The sequence below is a fragment of the Eptatretus burgeri genome, chromosome 9 (genome assembly GCF_056783735.1).
Source record: "Eptatretus burgeri isolate ZD-2024b chromosome 9, Ebu_testis_v1, whole genome shotgun sequence".
In the NCBI taxonomy this organism is placed as follows: domain Eukaryota; kingdom Metazoa; phylum Chordata; class Myxini; order Myxiniformes; family Myxinidae; genus Eptatretus; species Eptatretus burgeri.
Window position 1 is genome coordinate 9,173,688 of NC_140969.1, and position 23,396 is coordinate 9,197,083.

A 23,396-nucleotide genomic window follows, 5' to 3' on the forward strand; every position below is an offset into this window, starting at 1 on the left:
TTTCCAACTTCATCACCCCACCACCATGTTTCCGAGTGCCTCGGTGGTCCTTTTGTCTATCCACATACCTCACCAACGGCTCCCAATAGACTATCTTTCATTGACATCCAACCACTTTCAAGCTCAACCACATCATCTTCAACCATACTCAGCCTCTCTCTTAATGCTTCCTTCACTGTCGCCTCTTTCAACCTCCACACCTTCATCCTCGGTTGGGACTTCACCCGCCGAATTCTCTGCGCACCTTTCACCCTTATATCGCTGACAACCAGGTGGTGCTGCGAAACAGTCTCCTCCCCTGGGATCACCTTTGTGTCCCGAAGGTTTCCCCTATCTCGCTGACGCACCATCAGGTAGTCAATGGTTGTCGTCGACCCACCTGACGTGTATGTAATAAGCTTATTATTCGCTTTCTGGAATTGAGTATTACAGAGCAACAAATCAGCTCCATCAGCAAACTCCAAGATCCTTTCACCTTCTCCATTTCTCACACCATATCCATAACCCCCATGGACTCCCTCAAAACCGTCTGGACTCCTTCCCACATGTCCATTCAAGTCTCCTCCAACCACAACAACTTCCTCATCTTTCACATTTTCCATCAACTTCTCCATCGCACACCAGAACATGTTCTTCTCTTCATCGCTTCGACCGACTTGCGGGGCATATCCCGAGATGACGTTCACCAAGAGATTTCCGATCACGATTCTCACCATCATCAACCTTTCACTCACTCTAGTCACACTCACTACACTGTCTACAAACTCCTCAGAAAACATGACACCAACACCATGCACGCCTTCCGGGCACCCTTGCCACATAAACTTGTACTTCTGCCCCTGCCTTCCCTTCACCATTCTCACACCACTTCCCTTCCACCGTGTCTCCTGCACACAACATATGTCCACTCTTCTTCTGACCAATGTTTCAACCACTTCTCCAGATCTCCCTGTCATTGTCCCTACATTCCATGTACCAAACCTCAGAAACCGATCTCCACGTGGGGCATCAGACGATTGGTCATCATAAATGGAAAAATTTCCTCCCTTGCTTCGATCAGGTTCCCCACCTTGAGTTTTAACGAGAGGGGGTGAGGACCCCCACGGGGTACTTCGGGCTGTACCCTGCCCATCAGTTGTACTCATCATGGTTTCCTTTTGAGGCGATGTTTTTATGGCCGGATGCCCTTCCTGACGCCAACCCTTTTAGTCGCCTTTTACGACATGCAGGGATACGGTGTACCTATTCTGACCGGGGTACACACCGGGAGACACAGTTCAACATAATACGTTAATTACACGTCCATTTAATTATGACCCAATCACGTAATGCTGCATTTGTGGCAAACGTTTTCACATCGGGATCCAATGTGGAAATAACAATCTCAATATCGGGTATGCACACCTTCAGCAGCAATCACTGCCTTTCACCGTTGTCACATTGACCACATGAACAATGAAATCCGAGCCTGGGGAATGGCATTCCATGCCTGAATCAGCTTCTATTCCAGCTCATTGAGTGCATGTGGCTGTCTTGGCAAGACTCAAACATGACGATCAATGATATCCCAGAGTTGTTCAATTTGTTGATTTAAATCTGGTGAGATGGCAGGTCACGGTGTCATGAAGTTAACTTTGGCATTGACAAAAACGTTGCTTGATGGAATGGCTTTGTAAGCAGGAGCATTATTGTACATAAAAATGATTCCTGGGTCATGTTGTTGAAGGGAAGGCAACATATGTTGCTGCAAGATCTCATTAACGTATTGATGTGCCATCATATTGGCAAGATATGGATCTAGTTGGTGTGAAATGCTTCAGCAACACCACCCCACATCATGACACTTTCATGTCCAAATTTGGAGCTTCCTGGACATAAACTGGGGCATACCACTCATTGCATCTTCTGTATAACCATGCACGACCATCATGCCTTTCAAGGTGAAACCTGGATTCATCACTGAAGATTACACTTGCCCATTGCCTCAGTATCTATCTGGAACAGGTATTCCAGAACCAACAATTATGTTATCAACTCTACATGTACCGATTTGTCCATTGCAAGCGTGCTTGGATGTGTCGCAGTGCAAGTCTTAGACCTCAAACAGGATTATGAGTATGTATCACAGCATCATGGAGACACCTCCAGACAGTGTTGACAGTTATCCTGTGAGGTCCAGGAAGTGTGTTTGCAGGACTCTTGGTAGTTGTTGATTGTTGATCCAGTGGTTTAATAATATATTTGAGGTTATAAACAGTTCCTCGCTTCACGTTAAAGAGCCTTGCAACATGGCTAATGGAAGACCCTGCTTGAAGGTGTCCAATGATTTGATTCATCGAATTTTTTGATCGACATGGCATTGTAATCGATTGTTAAATAATGTAATCAGTGTGTTTTTTTTGGCTGATTCAATGCTTGCATCTCAGAAAGAATTTCAGATTTGATCAGAGTATTTTGAGGTGCTACCTCGAAAACCTAAGGGTGCATGAGTTGCACGTGCTGAACAATTATTGCATGAGGCAATTGCGTTGCATGGAAACTTGAAAACCAGATGTTCTGCACATCCCTCGTGCCAAAAGGCACTTCGAATGAATGCTGCAACAGCTGTTCAACAATTATGTTATAAATTCTACATGTTTGAATAATGTTCGGTTCGGTGTTTTACGATGGAGAGTGTATACACCTTTCTCTTCTTTTGGTATCTCTGTACCTGTTCATATTTTATTTAGATCTAATCTTACATATCATACATCTACTGTAAATATTGCAGCCCATTAGAGCAGTTGCATTAGTCATTTGTCACCAGCAATCAAGCTGTTCTTCATCAACTTTTGTTTTCTCTTTATCTTCCAATACTTGGGACAATCTTACAGAATTTAAACCTCAACTTTAAATGCTATGCAGATATATGTAGCTATAACATAAAACTATATATATATATATATATATATATATATATATATATATATATATATATATATATATATATATGTTATTGGTGATAGACATTATTTGAACACTTGTGACCATACATCCTGAGATGTGAATACATCCCGAGAAACAAAAATGGGGTGCATAACGACTGAGGCACAAATTCCTCTTTTGACAAGAAAAACCTCTTTGGATAGAGGATTGCAGTTATGCCCCTAGCTGTTTAAACTCCCAAAATCTGGGCTTACTGCCCACCTTCACTCTTTTGTTCCTCTTATCTCCAGTTTGTGGAACCCCCTTTCTGAGGTTATTCAATCCAACTTTTCCCTCCAGACCTCACATTAGCAATACATCAACATCTCATTTTGATCTCTATATCCCAACCAGCGATCACTTCTGTCCCCATTAACCTTCCACCCTCCACCACCAAACACAACTCTCTTTTTAGTGGTTACTGTGTGCTCCCTCTATTCCTCTCTCCTTCTCTCCCTCTTGTCTCCTCCCTTCCTTGTTGCATCCGTATGTTGCCCATCGTCAGCACAATAGCTTCATGACCCTCTGTCATCTCTTTCTTCGATGAGCCAAGATTTTGGAAACAAAATAAAGAAATTGGATAACTAATTTTGACTAAGGTTTCTGAAAATGGTAATTGTGTCTATTTCTCGAAAACCGACCAAACTGAAAAATGAACACCTATACATGTACAAAAACTTGAATACTCCATTTGATACTGACCTGCTCGACCTTGATGTCATACTCCCCATGCACTTTCTTTCCACGGAATACCTTTGACCTTTAGGAAGAAGGAGGGGTTACATTTTGTCATTCGATGTAAAATTTGGGAGGTGTTCAAAAGGCGATATGAACGAAGCATTCACAAAAATGCAAAAAAAATTTTTTACATTTTAACATAGAAAAATATTAATTTGTGAAAAATGTTTTTTCTTACAAATTACACATTCAAAAACACGAGCCACCGTAAACATAGCTTGCTGGAATTGGTCATCTGTTGACCCCAGCTTCATCATTGTTTCAGCCCTTTAACCTCAACTTTATTCTGCTGAGGTAGACCAATGATCATACATGCATATACAGTGGCCTGCAAAAGTATTCACCCCTTACCAATAAACCTACATCGAGATGAATGATGAATTATGTTCGAAACATTTTTTCCAAAATGAACTTTCATATTCATAACTGAAGGGATCAAACTAAACACTGTTATAATTGAAGGAGGTTACATGTGAGGAATACCTGTAAAAGACATGTACAAATCAAAATTCACTCGTAAAAGTATTCAGCTCCTTCGGTCAGTACTTGGTGGAAGAAGCTTTTGTAACAATGACTGCTACGAGTCTTTTTGGGTAGGTCTCAACGAGCTTTACAGAGTGAGATGGTGAAATCTTTGCTCATGGTTCACGTGAAAATTGCTCTTGTTCTGCCAAGTTTGATGGGGATCATCGATGGACTGCAATATTCAAGTCTCGCCAAAACATGTTAAATTGCGTTAAAGTCAGTATTTGGACTGGGCTTCTCAAGAACATTTATTTTCTTCTAATTCAGCCACCTCAGTGTGGCTTTAGCTTCATGCTTCAGATCATTGTCCTGCTGAAATCTGAATCTCCGACCCAGGTTCAGATTCATGGTTGACTGAAGGAGCTTTTCATCAAGGATTCTCGTGTACTTTGCACCGTCCATTGTCTCTTCTATCCTGCCAAGCTTGCCAGTCGCTGCTGATGAAAAGCAGCCCCATAACATGATGCTGTCACCTCCAGGCTTGACAGTGGGGATGGTGGTGACTGGGTGATGTGCAGTGTTAGGCTTGTGCTAGATGTAACACTTTCAATTTAGACCAAAAAGTTCAATTTTTGTCTTTTCTGACAACAGCGCTTTTCTTCACATGCCTGTGGCATCATTACGATGCATTTTTGCAAACTCTATACGAACTTTAAGATGTGTCTTTTTCAGTAATGCTTCTTTCTTGCCACCTGTCTATGGAGGCTAGCTTTGTAAAAGGAATGGGATATTGTTGATTGATGAACGCTGACCCTGATCTCAGACATGGAGCCTTGCAGATCTTTCAAAGTCATTATTGAATTTACAGTAACATCCCGACCCAGTTTCCTGCTTGCACGGCTGCCAAGTTTGGGTGGTCATCCTTATATTGGTGTAAGTGTGTGTGTGTGTGTGTGTGTGTGTGTGTGTGTGTGTGTGTGTGTGTGTGTGTGTGTGTGTGCAAGTGTGTGTGTGTGTGTGTATGTGTGTGTGTGTGTGTGTGCGTGTGTGCAAGTGTGTGCGTGTGTGCGTGTATATATATATATATATATATATATATATATATATATATATATATATATATATATATATATATATATATATATATAAAAATGTGGAGTGTGATGAGCACTCCGCCAATCACCATTGGACACATTCCACACCAAAGCATCACCTCCAACACAGAGGCCTCGGTCCGGTGACTCTGTCAAACAGACAAAGATTATATTAATTGTTGTTTACCACATAATCTTTGTCTGTTTGACAGTCACCGGACTGAGGCCTCTGTGTTGGAGGTGACGCTTTGGTGTGGACTGTGTTCAATGGGGATTGGTGGAGTGCTTGCTACACTCCACATTTTTCTATTTTATACATATGTATATATATATATATATATATATATATATATATATATATATATATATATATATATATATATATATATATATATATATATATATATATATGCATATATATATATATATATATATATATATATATATATATATATATATATATATATATATATATATATATATATATATATATATATATATATATATATATATATATATATAAGCATATATATATATTAAAAAACAAGCAAATACAACCCGTCGCTTTGCTGACAGAGACAATAAAAAGAGGGGGGGGATAAAAAGGGAGGGAGAGAGGGGAGGCAGGTATCAGTTGAGAGTGGGGAGGGGAGGCAGAGAGGATGAAGAAGGTGGAGCTTGGGAGAGTGACACCTCACCAAACGTTGCTGAAAGAGACAGAGAGACAGAGAGAGAGAGAGAGAGAGAGAGAGAGAGAGAGAGAGAGAGAGAGAGAGAGAGAGAGAGAGAGAGAGAGAGAGAGAGACAGAGACAGACACAGACACAGACACAGACACACAGACAGACAGGCAGAGACAGCGACAGAGGTGGGAGGAGAGTGCTGCATTTTATTTGCAGGGTTGAGCGAAGAGGGGATAGAGTGAGAGAGAAATGTGTGGAGAGGAGAGGGGAAAAAAAAGACCAAGAATCCTCCAGAGGACATCCCGATTCATTGAATCAAACGCTTTGCAGAGATCAGAATAGGCTGCAAGCAGCCCCTGCCGAAACTCTTGTCTGCATTTGGTGATGACCCGAAGAGCAAGGATAGGGTCAATTGTTGACCTCTTTGGTGTAAAGCCTGACTGCTCTGGACGTTGGTGCTCAAGCAGATGGTGGTGAACCCTCTCAAGAATGACTTGAGCAAAGACCTTGCCCGGCACTGAGAGCAGCGTCACCCCTTGGTAGTTGTTGCAGTCCTGGCGATCACCCTTCCCTTTCCAGAGAGGGACAACAAGGCCCCTCTTCCAGTCAGTTGGGATGATGCCTGTGTTCCAGGCAGAGCACAAAACTGCATGCAACGACACGAGTGCAGCATTTCCACCAGCCTTGAGAAGCTCATTATTGATGCCACAGATCCCTGGAGCTTTACCCCGTTTCAACCGGTTCACCGAAGCCTGTGTTTCCACAAACGAAGGTGGATCACAGTTGATTCGAGGGTCAGTGATAGGGATCATAACACCCCTGACATCCAACTCAACAGCTGGTGGATCAACCTGGTTCAGTTACTCAAAGTAACTGGCCCAGGGGGTCTTTACTTCAGACTCCTCACTCAAGAACCCACCACCCTCTGCTCGAACTGCAGTTCACCAAGGGATGGGCTTGGAAGAACGCAATGCGCAAATTCCCCTGTAAGCAGGATGAGAAACACTTGACCACAGGTGATGCTCAACCCCCTCTCAGATTCCTCGCACATAGGCCTCCTTGTCCGCCCTCAGTGCACGTCCAGTTTTACACCTCAGCTCCCTGAACAGCTCAGCTCTTTCATTCAGCCTGGCCCTGCGACTCTGGTCAATGGTATCCAGTGTCCCTTGAGAGAAAAAATTCTTCTTTGCCCTGCGGTGAGTTCCAAGACATCCACCGGCAACATCAAGGACGGTGGTCTTGAAGGCACTCCACAACTCTTCAGGACCCCCCAAAGCACCCAGACCCCCCAAGTGTTCACTCAACCTGTTCGCAAACTCCTCAGCTTCTCTCTCATCCCTGAGCTTGCCAACATCCAGCCTAGGCTGGGATGGTACCATTCTCCAGGATTTAAGGTGCAGCTTTAGAGTTGCTACAACAAGCGTGTGGTCAGTATTGAGGAACTGAGTACTCCGGTAGACCCTGCAGTTCTGGATCATCCTCCAATGACCGTCAATGAGGACATGGTCAATCTCCTTTGCCACACCGCCAGCGTTGGAATACCAAGTCCAGCGATGAGCTTGTGGGCGCTGAAACCATGAACCAGCCACCCTAAGTCCATGACTTCTTGCAAAGTCAAGGAACTTAGTGCTATTCTCGTTCATAGTTCCTGACCCATGGGGACCAACACACACCTCATAGCCATCCCTATCAGTTCCAGTCGATGCATTGAAATCCCCCAAGACTAGAAGTGTATCTTGCCTGGGGCACTGATCAACCACAGACTCTAGCGTGGCGTAGAATGCATCCTTCACGGTGAGATCACTCGCCTCAGTCGGAGCATAAACAGAGACCAGGGAAATGACACCTAAGGAGTGACGAATCCTTAATCTCATAATACGCTTGTTGACCGGTGTTACCTCAATTATCATTGGGGTCAGCTTATTGGACACAGCTACAGCAACTCCTTGGGTGTGGAAGCCATCAGAGCGACCAGACCAATAGTAGGTGTAAACCCCTGCCATGACCTCACTGCAATCCGGTCACCGAACCTCAGAGAGTGCTGCAATACTGATGTCCAAACGCTTGAGCTCAGATGATAACAGAGACAGGTGATCATCCTCTCTTAGGGATAGGACATTCCAGACACCCACCTGAAGGGACCGCCTCAGGTTAATCCAAGGAGACCGCCGTCTGGTGGACGACAACTCAGCACCACTCCGACACACTCTCCCGCAATCTGACCCAGGGATGTTACCCCATGGTTTCCCTCCTATCAAAGATTGGGGGTCCCGAAGATTTTGCCCCAATCCCGTCATCCGGTGAGCTGCCCTGCGAAGGGAAGCTGCACAGGAGGTACTCCCACGGAGTGGGTTTTCAGATTTTTTTGCGTTTTTGTGTTTTGCGGAATGAAGGGTTTTACGGTGGCCGGAGTGCAAATCCTGCCACCAACCTCCTGATAACTAGTAACGCAACTGCAGGAGGACGTCCGCAGACACAGTTGGGCACTATATATGGATGGCCGTTGGCTCACAAGGAGCTCCTCCGCCCTTTGACAGGTTTTGTTTTTAATCCTGCTGGGTGTCCATATACCCTCCTCACCAAGAAATCTGGTGGGGGAGACGGTTTAGTCGCCGACAACCCGATCATGAAACATGTTAGTACAGGTTTACATGATACCTGTAGCAAGTCACAGATCTAATCTGACCTGTCCTGACAATAAAGTGACCTTTGAAGACAAACCTTTAAAAACAAACGTAAATTGGTTCCTGTCTACATTTCAGATCTAATCACACCTCACACTCATGCAAGAAAGCTATGGTCTTACAATAGGATTCTCCTGACCAGTCATTCCTCTCCCTGGAATGAAGACCTTTGGTGATTTAGAATTCTTCAGATATGCTCCTCAACCATAGAATTCCCTTTCCTTCTTAAATTAGCACACCACGACCAATCACTGTTTTCAAATCTCTTCGAAAATCTTGCAATTTTACTGTCGCCTTTTCAAGATTTTTACTTTGATACTTGTTCGCTCTTTGTAAAACACTTTGAGATTGTACTCTTCAATGAAAAGCGTTAAATCAGCAATTGATTGATTGATGAGCATATGTGGAAATGCTGTTCCCACAACACACACAATGGGGAATATACAACCAGCCTGAAGTCAATTCTGGGGAGATTTAAAGTGGAAATTAGTTCACCAAGAAACACGCTTGCAAATTAATTATATCAACAACTCGCTGAAGTACCCGGTGTTGCCTGGGGTAATTCAATGACATCATCTCATCATTAAATTTGTGTTGTTGACAACAAATCATGACCACCTCAACAAATAATCTTCACAAAACAGATCACATGATCGCTCCTAGGGAAAACGCAGGCAGTGCATAAGCAACATACTCACTCGAGGCCTGAACATGGAGGTGCTATAATAAACCTGTGCAAAGCAATAATTTTTTTAACAACAGCCACATGTGTAAACATAATGATCCTTAAATTTGTATTGTGGCAACAAATCACGACAACCTCAACATATAATCTTCACAATACATATTACTCGATCTCGTTTGGTGTTGTTAAGGCCGAAGTCACATTTGCTCTACGGCGAGGATACGGTGGCCGCATGCCCTCTGAATTGACAGAAACGTGCGGCGGCCGCAGAGTTTCTGAGGTGGCCTCAGGGTGGCTCTACGACGTATGGCTATATTTTACAGGCAGTAGGGGTCGCCGTGGAATTATAACGCCGAGTTACAACTTTTTTCATTTCTACGTTCGCCGTAGCAATTCGACAAGACGAAAAAAAAAACTGGTAAAAAAAAAAAAAAGAAAAAAAAAAGAACCCACTCGTTACCGTCCGTCTGGCCGCACGTTCGCCTTAGGGCCCCCCTGCGATCCCCTTGCAGGCACCTTGCGTCTGCCTTGAAAATTATATGGCGCCGCAGGAATGCCCTAAGGTCACCGTGCGACATCAAATCAAAGACCGTACGGCACCCCCACGCTTTCAGTCTCCACAATTTATAAATACGCCGTGCGGCTCCCTGAAAAATAAAAACATATGTGACTGCTATATTGTGTGACCGTGGAAATACTGCGGCCGCCGTATAATTGCTAGTGGCCGTAGATTTTGGAGACCCCACGGCCGCCGTGACAAATGTGACTTAGGCCTAAACAGCAGCAGCGACTGTTTGAAAATGTAATCATACTGTACATGTTTGTGGTTTATAATATTGGTTCACGAGTCAGTAAGTGACCACAAAATTTGTTATGTGTGTCTGTCTGTCTGTCTGTCTGTCTGTCTGTCTGTCTGTCTGTCTGTCTGTCTGTCTGTCTGTCTGTCTGTCTGTCTGTCTGTCTGTCTGTCTGTCCCAAGCATAGCTCCGTGGGTTTTGATCCGATCCTGATAAAATTTTGGTGGGAAGTTTATATCATGATCTTCTTGTGTTTTTCTGAGAATGGGCATGCTGCGCCCATTATGGGCGGAGCCACGCCCAAAAAAACGTGTGTTTAGGGGGTAGCCGATTTCAAGTTACATCTTCTCCGAGGGGGTTTATCGAATCTAGCAGGGGTTTCGGTATTTGGTTAGCCCAATGGCACCTACATAGCCCCACAGAGCTCGATTTTTCATTTTCGTCAAGGTCAAGGTCACGAACTTAGAAAATGTCAAAAAAAAAAAATCAATAAATTAGGCATTGAGCTCTTAGGGTTTACAACTGTTTCGAATGAAAGTTGGTATGCAAGTAGTGCTCTTCGAGTACGACAACTTTAATCATTTACGTTTTTCCAGATTCCCGCCAGTTTGTCCGTGGCGTCCCCTTGAAGGTCAAAAAATAAAAAAGGCGAACCGTGTACATTGCTTGTGAACCATCGCCGTCTCCAGACTTGTTTCTTTTACTTCCGGTAAGGGTTTTCCACAAAACGCCACTGTCGTGTATGGGCGGAGCGTGTTCTGTATGGGCGGAGCCCGGAGTCACGGTTGGTGGTGGTCACGTGGTGGTGGCTTCATATGTCACGACTCGCCCACTAGGGACTTGCAGCACCAGTAGCATCAGAAGCAGCATGTGCTGTCATTAGCAGTGTCCTGTAGGTCGTGTGCCTGTAGGGTGCATCGAGTGCGTAATAAAGCGGGAGCTACGAGCATCCGACGCCCACCCTCTCGCTCGAGGCAATAAAGCGGAGTTGTGTTACCCTCCGGCCCGTGTTTGCCTGCTTGCACCTCTACCACAACATTACAGTTTGGCGACGAGTCTGTTTCGGATCGACGCGTTCAGAGTGCCTAGTTTTCCTCGGTATTGACTTTGAGTCTTTGGCCGGAGCAATTGGAGTGTAGGGCACACGGAGCACCGGGAAAATCAGCGCAGTTCGCACGGCACGAGTTCGATCACCTGTCAAGGAGCCCAGGGAAGTGCATCACGAGTTTCGCCGCAGGGGTGAGGCATCTCGCCGGCGCCGGCAAATTCACGTCGAGTGAATGGCTGCCGGGCTCGGAGATCATTTTATTTCTGATTTGCAAGCCTCGGGAATGGTTTCTGCAATGCCACGGCTAAAGGACGAGGACATTACATTCAACTCAGACGCGGCGTCGGCCGTCGCACAGACTCTGAGAGATGTTCGGAGCCTCGATGGCCGGAGCGCGACAGGTGATCCAGAGGTCCGCGCGGTGTACCAAGCGCCCACGGCCGCACGCACAGTCTTCGGTGCGGGTCGTGACCGAACGTTGCAACGCGGTCAGTCGGACGGCGGTCTGAACACTCAGGGACATCTACGGTGTGTGTGCCAGGTGTCGTTGGCCATCATAATGGTCATGGATGGCGGTGTGCGAAGCGAGCCCAACGTCCCGGGTCAAGACCTACTGCCGGTACGGTGTTTTGTGCATGACATACATTTTTACGCCCCGGGTCGAGTCCTGCAGCCTGGGCATAGCGATCCCGGCGGCCCGGAGCAGGGGATGCCGCAGATGTTGCGCCTGTTTTCAATTGGTCCGAAGGTGACAAGACCAATGACAGTGGAGGTCGAAGTGATCGGGGCACAGATCGTGTTTCGAGTCGAGACCGGAGCGGCGGTATCGATCATAAGCGAGCGCACCGCTCGTGCACTCCCCGGTCTACGTCTTTTCAGGTCTACCCACGCAATGCACACGTATACTGGTGCAGCGCTACCAGCGGTTGGCAGGGCACACATCTTGGTCACCCATCAGGGTCAGCGGGTCGCGCTCTCGCAGTTCGTGGTGCGAGGGGAGGGGCTCGCCCTTTTGGGTCGGAACGGGTTAGCCCGCATTCAACTAGACTGGATGGCGCCAGCCAGTGGCCTTGAACGTCCCATGCCAAGCCGATTGGAGTGTCGAGAGGAGGAGGAGGTTCCTGTTTCGGAGCTTGTACCTCCAGGTGCACCTGTGTCTCCTTCGGGGTCCGTACCTCCGTTTGGGCCTGGGCCTGCATCGAGACCTGAGGGCGAGGTTCCGGCGGCAGGAGCCGCGACGATGCAACATGGGGTTCCGGTCATTGCTTCCTACAACTACGATATACGGTTCTGGAGCAACGGGGGCCATGCCAGCTGCGACGGACTCTCGCTCTTGCATTGCGCTCATGCTACAGTGCACACCCGTGTCGTTCAGGCGATTTCAACGGGGGATTGGAGCAAGCCGGTCGCATTCAAGAAGTTCGCGGAACGCGACCATCGACGGTGGCCTCTGCGACGTTCAGATGGTGATCGGCACGCAAGTCGCCTCAACGTCGTGACAACCAAGAGGCGTGCGCGCAATGTGGTTCATAAATTGCTAATTGTTGTGTATATGATTCTCGCGGCACGAGTGATTCCGCATGGCATTGTTAAAGCAGATGTCGACAGTCCGCGTGTGAGCATAATGTGTTTGGTTGGGATCAATCAATATGATGATCAATATGATCAATATGATGTGAAGAACTTGCGGACAATCGTTGCGAATAAAGAGGGCTTTCTGATCTCCGGCTTCGAGGACAGTCCGCGGTTCGCTGCCCTCTCATGTGTGGGAATTATACTGGGGGAACGCGCTGTACGTGAAGGGAAGTTTGCATCTGCGCAGACGATGTTTTTGCTGCTTTATGACATGGCTGTGCGTGCAGTGTACGCTGATCGTCTGTGTGGACGTGCATGGAGATCTCGACTGGATCTGATGCGCAGTTTTGGTGTGGGATAGCTGGTAATAGAGCCGGCTAATTGCCTGGTTAGACTTGCACGTGGGACTCCGGCGCTGTTCAGCGTCACCCTCCCGTTACTCTCGTGGGGGCCGGGCCGTTATCTTCCCAAGGCCGCCCTCCCCGCTGTTCCACGCCAGCGACGGCGCCCTCATGTCTGGCGGACTCAGCATGTTTACCTGTTTCCGTCCGTGGGGGACGAGCAATCTTGTCGGCTGGGGGCGCAGGAGGTTCGTCTCAGCATGTCACCGTGACCTCGCCGGATAGGCGTGAAAGCATGGGCCGTCTGGGGGCGCTTCTGCTGCATGGTGATACTGTGCTCCCTGACTTGCTTCTTTATATCTTTAAAACGGCCATGGTTATTGTGGTCTGCAGACATCATTGGCTTCATCGTGCAACTCAGTACTCGAGCACCAGTCCACTGAATTTGGGATTCAACTCACTCACACCAACACGATATATGTTGTGATGGGGATAGAGGGCTGAATTATGGGCCAGGTTATAACGACGGCATTACTGTGACAGGTTGTGCAGATGAAGCACGTTTTCTTTTGTGCCGTCTCATCTGGGTTTGATTCACAGCCGACCTTCACCCCAGGGTTACATCTAGGTTATGTGGTACTTGGGAGATTCTACGTGATTGATGTCATTTTATTCCTCTTTGCTTGTTTGTGTCATCTTGTCATAGTTTTTTTTCTTTTTCACCAGTTGCTTTTTTTTGTATCATGGTGCCAGTGCGTTTGCTAAATGCCATTTTGGCTCTGGTTGCTTTCGGTGTTTTAATGCCAATGATTTTTGCTTGTTGTCATATTATAATGCTTTTGAGTTAATCAGGTTAATCATGATACGCATACTTTTAGGGGGGAGGAGTGTCGTGTATGGGCGGAGCGTGTTCTGTATGGGTGGAGCCCGGAGTCACGGTTCGTGGTGGTCACGTGGTGGTGGCATCATATGTCACGACTCGCCCACTAGGGACTTGTAGCACCAGTAGCGTCAGAAGCAGCATGTGCTGTCATTAGCAGTGTCCTGTAGGTCGTGTGCCTGCAGCGTGCATCGAGTGCGTAATAAAGCAGGAGTTACGGGCATCCGACGCCCACCCTCTCGCTCGAGTCAATAAAGTGGAGTTGTGTTACCCTCCGGCTCGTGTCTGCCTGCTTGCACTTCTACCACGACATTACAGCCACGATAAGCTATTTATACACGTTATCACGGAATTTATTCAAGGCGGAAAACCCCAATGGGGGGAGGGGAGGCAAATTAAGTGTCTACAACCTCCATTGTGTGACCCTAAGTCTTCCTGTCAAGTTTGTTTGAGATTTGATAAGTAAGGCCTCAGTCACATTTGCTCTATGGTGAGGAGAAGGTGGCCGTACACCCTCTGAATTGACAAACGTGCGGCGGCCGCAGAGAAACTGAGGTGGCCTCAGGGTGGCCCTACACCGTTTGGCTATATTTTACGGGCCATAGGGTCGCCGTGGAATGAAACCGCGGAGTTATAACTTTTTTTCATTTCTACGCTCGCGTAGCAATTAGACAATCCAAGCTATGACGTAGATGTGTTCCACGTCGACCGTACATATGGCGTGCGGTGGGCTTGCATTTTCCGTGCGGCTGCCGTAAGCTCTTCTCAATGAAAAATGAATTTTCCCAACCCCCAAAAAATTACGGCGGCCGCACTATTTACACGGTCGCCATACGGTGGCCTTGCGGTCTGTGTGACAACCTGTGGGCAACGCAAGGTCGACGTACAGTTCCCCTACGCCCGCAGTGCACCTACGTACGGCCTCCGTGGCAGTCTGCGTCGACCGTGCATCCACCGTGCACTACCGCTAGAGATCGGAATATAGTTGTTTGCCCATACACAGTGGTGCCCCCAGAATCAAAATTTAATTCGTTCCAGGAGGCTGTTCGGATTGCAAAAAGTTCGGATTCAAAAAATATTTTCCCAATAAGAAATAATGGAAAGTGAATTAATCCGTTCGTGGACCCAAAGAAAACTCACTTTCAAGACACTTTTAACTGAAATTCCCCATGTTTAAGGTAAAATACGATGAGTAAATGACCTTCGGTGGCGGTGTATTGTATGTAAACTGGTACAATCACCACATCCAAAGGCCCACACAGGCTCGAGCTCCGGCCTGGGTTTTGATCGCTCGCGCACTCTGCGAGAGCGCTGCCCCAAGGTCAGCTCATCAAACATGATGCCCCCAGAACCACAATCACTTTCATCAAACGTATCGGGCTGACGTAATCATGGATATTAAAAATTACAACCGGTTTTGCTGTGAAATTCAATCCTTGCCCGACAGTCCGTCACACCAGTGATCGGATTGCTTTTTTTGTTAATAATTAAAACACAAGATGATTAAAAAAAAAAATGAAGGTGAAAACACAAGGTAAGGCCTAAGTCACATTTGGCTCGGCACGCAGAGGGTCTACAAAATTTACGGACACTCGCAATTATAAAGCAGCCACAGTATTTCCACGGTCACACAATGTAGCAGTCACACATGTTTTATTTTTCGGGGAGCCGCACGGCGTGTTTATAAATTGGGGAGACCGAAAACGTGGGGGTGCCGTAATATTTTGGGGGTTGGGAAAATTCATTTTTCATTGAGAAGAGCTTACGGCAGCCGCACGGAAAACGCAAGCCCACGTACGGTCGACGTGGAACACATCAACATCATAGCTTGGCTTTGTCGAATTGCTACGGCGAGCGTAGAAAAGAAAAAAAGTTATAACTCCGCAGTTATAATTCCACGGCGCCCCTACGGCCTGTAAAATATAGCCAAACGGCGTAGGGCAACCCTAAGGCCACCTCAGTTTCTCTGCGGCCGCCGCACGTTTCTGTCAATTCAGAGGGCGTACGGCCGCCGTATCCTCGCCGTAGAGCAAATGTGACTGAGTACTTCCACCGACGAACTGAATGAACAAAGCGTGAAGATGTGGGTCGAACAGGTGGGGGAGACACGTGAACAAACATGAACGCCACGTTTTGTTCGGTTTTTTAAAATGTATTGGGTTTTTAGGGCCAAACTTTCTCAGAAAAAAATTGTTCGGATTCCAATTTGTTCAAACAGCTTGGCCGTTCGGATTCTGGGGGACCACGGTATATTATAGTTATAGTATATTCAGTTATATATACTGGTATATTTTTATTTCAGTAAAAAAAGGACTGGTATATATACCCACTCGTTACCGTCCGTCTGGCCGCACGTTTGCCTTAGGGCCCCCCCCCTGCGGTCGCCTTGCGGGCACCTTGAGGTCTCCTTGCGTCTGCCTTGAAAATTCTATTGCCGCCGCAGCGACGCCCTAAGGTCACCGTGCGACATCAAATCAAAGACCGTACGGCACTCCCACGTTTTTGGTCTCCACAATTTATAAACACGCCGTGCGGCTACCCGAAAAATAAAAACATATGTGACTGCTACATTGTGTGACCGTGGAAATACTGCAGCCACCGTAGAATTGCTAGTGGCCGCAGATTTTGGAGACCCCACGGCCACCGTGGCAAATGTGACCTAGGCCTAACCACCAAATGTATCATGGTCAAAAAAAGTCGGACATACAGACACCGACCGAATTGCATATTTTAGTATGATTAATAAATCAATAAATATGGCAGGGGGTGGCAGAATGAGTTGACGGGAGAGAGGGGGGCAAATTAGTTTAGATGGTTTCATTTTCTTTGCAGTTTGGTAAGCAGTCATAATTACCATTATAATTCCCATCATGTTTCAAGATAATTTTGTAGGGAAGCTGGTCAAGGAATTCTTTAACACTACAAGGCCAGGGGGATCATGTTATTACCTTTATCAATATTAATACCATAATAGAGTACCTGCCCTGCAGTGTGAAACATGTTCTTCTGACATATTCCTACATTTGGGCGGTGTATAGGCAACAGACCACGCTGCCTCAATGACTCCCAAAAACAAAAAGAACCGAGGATACGTATATGAAGCAGACACATACGTACTGCTTCGTGCATATATAAATATATCGTGCTTGCAGAGTTTGGATAATTACAATTGCACCCACTCTCCCCCAAAGGAAGAAAATGCCAAGATGGGTGTATATTTTTTCTTTCAAAACTGGATGGAATCAAACTAAAAACTTCAGGAAACACACCGTCACAGTACCCAAATTCAACCCTGAATGTATCAGCTTCCTCGGTTAAATCGGAACAGCTCGGAACAGCTCGGAACAACATCGGAACAAGTGTGTGTCCACCCTCAGGAAAGGCAGGAAACAACATCTTTCTAATCTCAAGTCTGAACTCTCAAACTTGTCTCCCTCCTCCATATGCTGGTGGCATCTAGTTAAGTCTGTTTCTGGTGTATGTTCTCCCTCCATCCCCTCCTATACCTCAAATGGCTGCACAGCTGACACTGCACATGAAAAGGCTGAATGCCTAAAAACTCCATGCTTGCTCCGAAATCTTGTGTCCAAAACACATCGCATTCTGCACTCAACTTACCCAGTCGTACCCAGCTGTCCCTGGACTGTGTGTCCTTTCCATCTGACAAAATGGAGAGTTTGCTGTCAACCCTCGACTCAGATTCTGCAACCGGTCCAGACGGGATCAGCCCACATGTCCTAAAAACCTGCTCTGCTGCTCTTGCTCACCCTCTCTGTTCGATTCGCCCTCTCATTTGCTCAAGTTCATCTGCCATCTCTTGGAAATCAGCAAACATGACCGCTCTGCATAAAAAAGGGACAAAAACAGATCCCTGCAACTACAGACCAATCAGCTTTCTCCCAATCATCAGTAAGGTTAGATAATTCATCATCGCTTCCGACATCAAATCCTTCCTCTTCTCCAATGGCTTAATTTCCGATTATCAATTTGGATTCATACCAGGTCACTCTACCCTGGACTTGCTGCTCCTGCTTTCACAACAATGGATGGAGGTCCTCAATGCCATACATGAGATCAGAGCCATCTTCTGAGACACATCACGTGCTTTCGATATGGTCTGGCACCCTGCCCTGCTCACCAAACTCTCTTTCTATGGTATCCAAGGCAATCTCCACTCATGGCTCTCAGACTTACTCTCCTGTCACAGTCACCGTGTGGCCATTCCTGGAATTCTATCATCCCCTCTTCCTGTCCATGCTGGAGATCCTCAAGGCAGTGTTCTAGGCCCTGTGCTTTTTCTGGTTTTCATCAATGATCTCTCAGACTCTCTGGAAAATCCTCTTTATCACTTTGCTGTTGACTCCACCCTTTGCCGGACCATCTGTCATCCCTCAGATCGGCAAGCAGCAGCCTCTTCACTCTCTGCAGATCTGGATAAAATCAAAAGCTGGTCCAACACTTGGAACATGTCTTTCAATCCTGACAAATCTCATACTCTCACGATGTTACTCTGAAAGGACCATGTGGAACCCCCCCCCCTCCCCCATGTACTTTCTCAACAATCAATTTGAAGAAGTTTTTTCATCCAAGCTTTTGGGTCGCACTATCTGCGATGATCTTTCCTGGGAAAGCCACATTTCCAAGCTGGCCTCCAAAGCCAGTCACCGACTGGGCATCCTCCATTGAGCAAAGTCTTTCCTTGGCACACCTGTGCTCCTGACCACATACAAAGCTTTCATCCACAGCCTGATGGAGTACTGCTCTCCCCTCTTGGCTGTTGCTCCCACCTCTCACCATTCTCAGCTTCACGCTGTGGAAACCAAGGCATTTAGGATCATTGGTCTCTCCCACGATGAGGCTGATCCTTTGGGTCTCTCGCTCTCTCACCGCAGGCAGGTTGGTGGTCTTTCTGTCTTCTACAGTCTCCTCTCCGGCCTTTCCCCCTCCCCCCTACTCTGATTGCGATATTTGTCCTCCATTTTTCCGCAGGGTGCTCAAGGTCCACCAGCAACTCCCTTCTGGAAAAAAACTACCAAAATCAAGAATGACTACTCACCCTCACTCTTTCATTCCTCTTTTTTTTCCACCTTTGGAACAAACTCCCACACTCTCTTCAATCCCACTCTTCCCTCCAGGTCATCAAAATAGCTGTTCACCACCATCTCTTCTCTTCCCCCATCCAAAACCAAGATCTTTTCTACCCCTGATAATCTACCAAAAACCCAACTCCTTCACATTCCCTGCTTTCCTGCCCGGAAAGTCCCTGTAGTTTCCATCTTGTTTACCCCATGTACCCCACCTCATCCCTCTCTATTCCACAGATCTCATAATAATGTCTCTCTTCCCCTCTTTTTTGTGCTTCCATCTCCTGCCCCTCTTGTCTGCAAAATTACAACTTCCTGTTCTAACCTACAGGGGGGAACTGCATCAGCTGCACAGCTGCGCCCCCAGCAAATGATGCCACCTGCAGCAGTGTGCTCGATACGAAAGAAGGAGAGCAAGATCCTAAATTTGTAAATAATGGATGTTTTTTTTCTAAATACTGTTATAACATCATTCTCGAATGTTTGAGGTGAACATTTCGAACAAAAATGTATCTATATCTGATGTATTAGGTTTGTAACCTCACCAATCTGTCTGCTGATCGTCGATCACCAAAACAGTCTTGAATTTGCGGCTTGAGCTGCCGCTCACTGTTCCGGCAGTGTGCTCAACCAGGCCTGCTGCGGCAGCTGTTGTCTGTCGTACAGCGTTCGAGAGGGAACTCAAGAAGCCACCTGTGCTGGCACCAAGGCCTGATCCACCACTGCTGCCACCTGCAGGGGGTATGTCCATTGGTGGTGCACAGCCAAAGCTAATGCCAAAATTCCTAACTCATATGCAAAGGTGTCTCATAACCCTAAATACGGATATCGATCAACTTTTCATCTCAGAGCGCCGTCTGTCTGCGTCTGCTATTATTTCTTTGTTCATGTCTATATTTCACATTTTCTTAAAACGATGTTAAAACATACACTTGCATTCTTATGAAACATCAGATAATTATAATTTAAAGTCCAATGTAGTATAGTTTATAATTCCTCTTGATTTAAAGCATGTTAAATTACAGTGAGAGGTTGGCTCTTCAGATAATTCCTGGACTGATTGTTCCCAAAAAACAATGCCATCCACCAAGGTTAGCCATCAACCAATCAAATATGCTGGTTTGCTTACAAAAACTTACTACCGGTAGGGGTTTGCGCTGTTGGCTGCGGTCTCCGTTGCTCTGTTGAAGGAGAAGTCTGAGGACCCATGCCTTGTATTGGCGTCGGAGAGGAACCCCCGCTTCCTCCCCGAGAACCACCACTCTGGGCCTGAGATGAGGTTGATGGGGGTGGTTGCTGGGAATTGTCTGGTCGCTGCAAATCCATCATGTACCCATTGGGCAAATTTGCCATGAAGTTACTGTCTGAGAGGCGCCGTCGTAGGAAATTCATCATGGGGTTTGGTTTTTACACAGAGTTAATAACTGAAATACAATTAGTCAGATCTTCCTTTGCTTCAACGGTGTTCCAAGTTGAGCGTGCTCTTAAAAAGTTGGTGTTTGCAAGCACAAATGAACCATCAGGAGTCAGTCCTTCGTGAAGCTGTTCGCCTTAATGAGTTTTGTTTTTGACTTTTATTTTCTTTTCCTTCTCTTTGCAGTCAATCTCTCTGGGGAATGAGGTGCACAGCTGTGATATCTTGGCTTCAAAGAGGATGGAGCTCGTTCTCCACAACTTTATTTGTTCGACCTGTTACAAAACACAATTAAAGCAAAAGGTCATCCAATTGTCATCTTTCCAACAGTGTTATCTGGTCCACTGTCTCCAGGCCAAGCTTCACATACATCGTATACAAGCAAATACCACCCGTTGCTTCCCTGATGAGAATACCAAAAGAGGGGGGGGCAGAGAAAGAGGAGAGGGAGAGAAGGGTGGGAGAGAGAAAGGGAGGGGAAAGAAGAGGAGGAGGGAGAGCGAGGAGAGAGAGGAGGGTGGGAGTGAGAGAGGAGGGAAGGGAGGACAAGGAGGGTGGGGGCAAGGCGGGATGAGGAAGTGGGCCCTAGGAAGGGGGGAGGGGAGAAAGGAAGGATGGGACAATGAGAGAGAGTGATGTATCACCACACGACGTGACATACTCCGGGAGGGAGGGGTGTGAGGAGGGGGTGGGAACAAGAGAAAGAGAGATGGGGTGGGGGGGGAGAGTGAGATAGGTGTGGGTGGAGAGTGCTGCACTGTATTAGGAGACCGGGAGTGAGGAGGGGACAAAGAGAGAAAGGGAGCGGGGAGAAGAAGAGATTATAGATGAAAGCATATAGCACAAAAAAGGGAAACAATGCGATCTGGTGTTCAAAAATATAAATCACACCAGATGACACCAAGGTGCCACACTACACCATGGGACCCACAGGTGAGCGGGCCCTGAACTTTGTACTTTTGGCCCATTGACCACAGTTATTACAAAGGAGAATAGGATGTATTTTTTTTTTATCTCGTCAACATCAGTTAAATATCAAACGGAGCCACCGATCCGGATTTTGGACTTATTTGCCCTCATCAGGATGGCATACCTATAAATATCGAACCAATGATGACCATATTCGTCGTTTATACATCAGACGCACCTGAATCCTGACTCCATCCTCGCCAACCTCCCGTCCCGTGCGTGCCATTAATCTCCAAGGATCACGTGTTCACCTCCAAGGGAAAACCCATTTGGTGATCCGTTCAGAGTGGTGTCAACCATTCCATCAATGATAATTGGGTCGGGGTAATTAATTGAACCCCCTGGACATGACTATATATATATATATATATATATATATATATATATATATACATATATATATATATATATATATATATATATATATATATATATATATATACATATATATATATATATATATATATATATATATATATATAGTTTGATCGGTCCGTCACATGCGTACGTGCATGTCTGCATTTTGTTATTCCCTATTCTCTGGAACCGCTTTTCGGATTGATACAAAATTTTCACAATAGGTGTGACTATTCATGTTGTATTGTTGTTCGTCTTTCGGCTGCTCCCGTTAGGGGTCGCCACAGCAGATCATCCGTTATGATCCGCATACTGATTTGGCACAGGTTTTATGCCGGATGCCCTTCCTGACGCAACCCTGGTCGCCTCTTACGACACAGGGATAAGGATTGGGTTTCGCCATGATTCCAGGCTGCCCTACACCCTCTCATAGCGTGGCCCAGTGCAGAGCCCCGTCCTCAAGCGATCCTCCAATCCAAGCCTCCGAGTAGCCGGATTACAGGCGCATGCCACTACGCCCGGTAGGTGTGACTATTCATGTAGAATGTTTTCATGATAATTATGACGTCATAGGTCAAGTGGTGTGGTAGCCATGTGGTGTGATCACTATGAATATTTTTGAGAGTCATCAAGGGATAAATTAATCAACAGAAAAGAAAAAAAAATGACATCACTGGTCACGTGGTTTGGCAGCCATTTTTTTTGATTGTTTGTTTAACCTTAAAAATTTTTCTCTCTGAAACAGCTCAACAGAGAGGAGAAACTTTACAGGTACTGCCTATCCATGAGGAACAAGACGTTCCCAACCTACGATGTCATCGGTCACATGGTTTGGCAGTCATAGTGGATTTACCCGAAAACTTTTTTTTAAATCTTCTTCTCCAGAATGGCTGCACAGATTGAGGGGAAATTTCACACATGTTTCAAAAGCCTTGCTGGTACCAAAGTGTTTATGAGGAATTGATATGTCACATAGTTTGGCAGACATATTGGATTGAAGGAAAATATTTGAAGAAATTCTCTCTTGAACCGCTGCATCAATCGATGTGAAACTTCAAAATTATGATCAAGTTGTGATTGGGAATATATGTTTTAAATTTGAACCTGATTGGATGCATGGTTAAGCAGAGAGGATTATTTAATTTTTTACCTCTGCCACCGAAAGTGGAAAGTTGTGTTTTCACCCCTTTCTGTCTGTTTGTTCGGCTGTTTGTGTGCAGGATATCTCAAAACGTTGTGGACGGATACGATGAAATTTGGTGGGCAGCCTGCTTGGGTGTGTGACAAGGACAAACTGATTCGATTTTGGAGAAGATCCAGATCCGGATCCGGCTATTAGAATTTTTAAAGTGATTTTTCACCATTAGGAGGTAGTATCCACCAAGTTTCGTTTCATAACAATATTTTTTGCCATAATGGTTCAAATTAAATTCAGGCTTTTCATGAACGCTGTCTTCCTACCATGGATCCTAATATTTTATTGTTTTTAATTATTTGATTCAACTGCTTAATTGCACACACACACACACACACACACACACACACACACACACACACACACACACACACACACACACACACACACACACACACACACACACCGATTTCAATGTTATTTTT

At 46.1% G+C, this 23,396-nt stretch overlaps 1 protein-coding gene across 4 annotated transcripts in view; it reads right to left on the reverse strand.

The window, feature by feature from the left end:
- LOC147019495 (synapsin-3-like) overlaps positions 1-23,396 on the reverse strand; it is a 152,844-nt gene that overhangs the window by 76,029 nt on the left and 53,419 nt on the right. For 3 of the 4 annotated variants that reach the window (XM_085894038.1, XM_085894041.1, XM_085894039.1), the window contains exons 2-4: positions 20,176-20,725; positions 19,582-19,768; positions 3,667-3,724 (exon numbers count right to left, since the gene is read on the reverse strand). In XM_085894038.1, the coding sequence (XP_085750164.1) occupies positions 3,667-3,724; positions 19,582-19,768; positions 20,176-20,431 (501 nt within the window). In that variant the 5' untranslated portion in view covers positions 20,432-20,725. The remainder of the gene's footprint in view (positions 1-3,666; positions 3,725-19,581; positions 19,769-20,175; positions 20,726-23,396) is intronic. The other variant, XM_085894040.1, reaches the window with a different exon arrangement.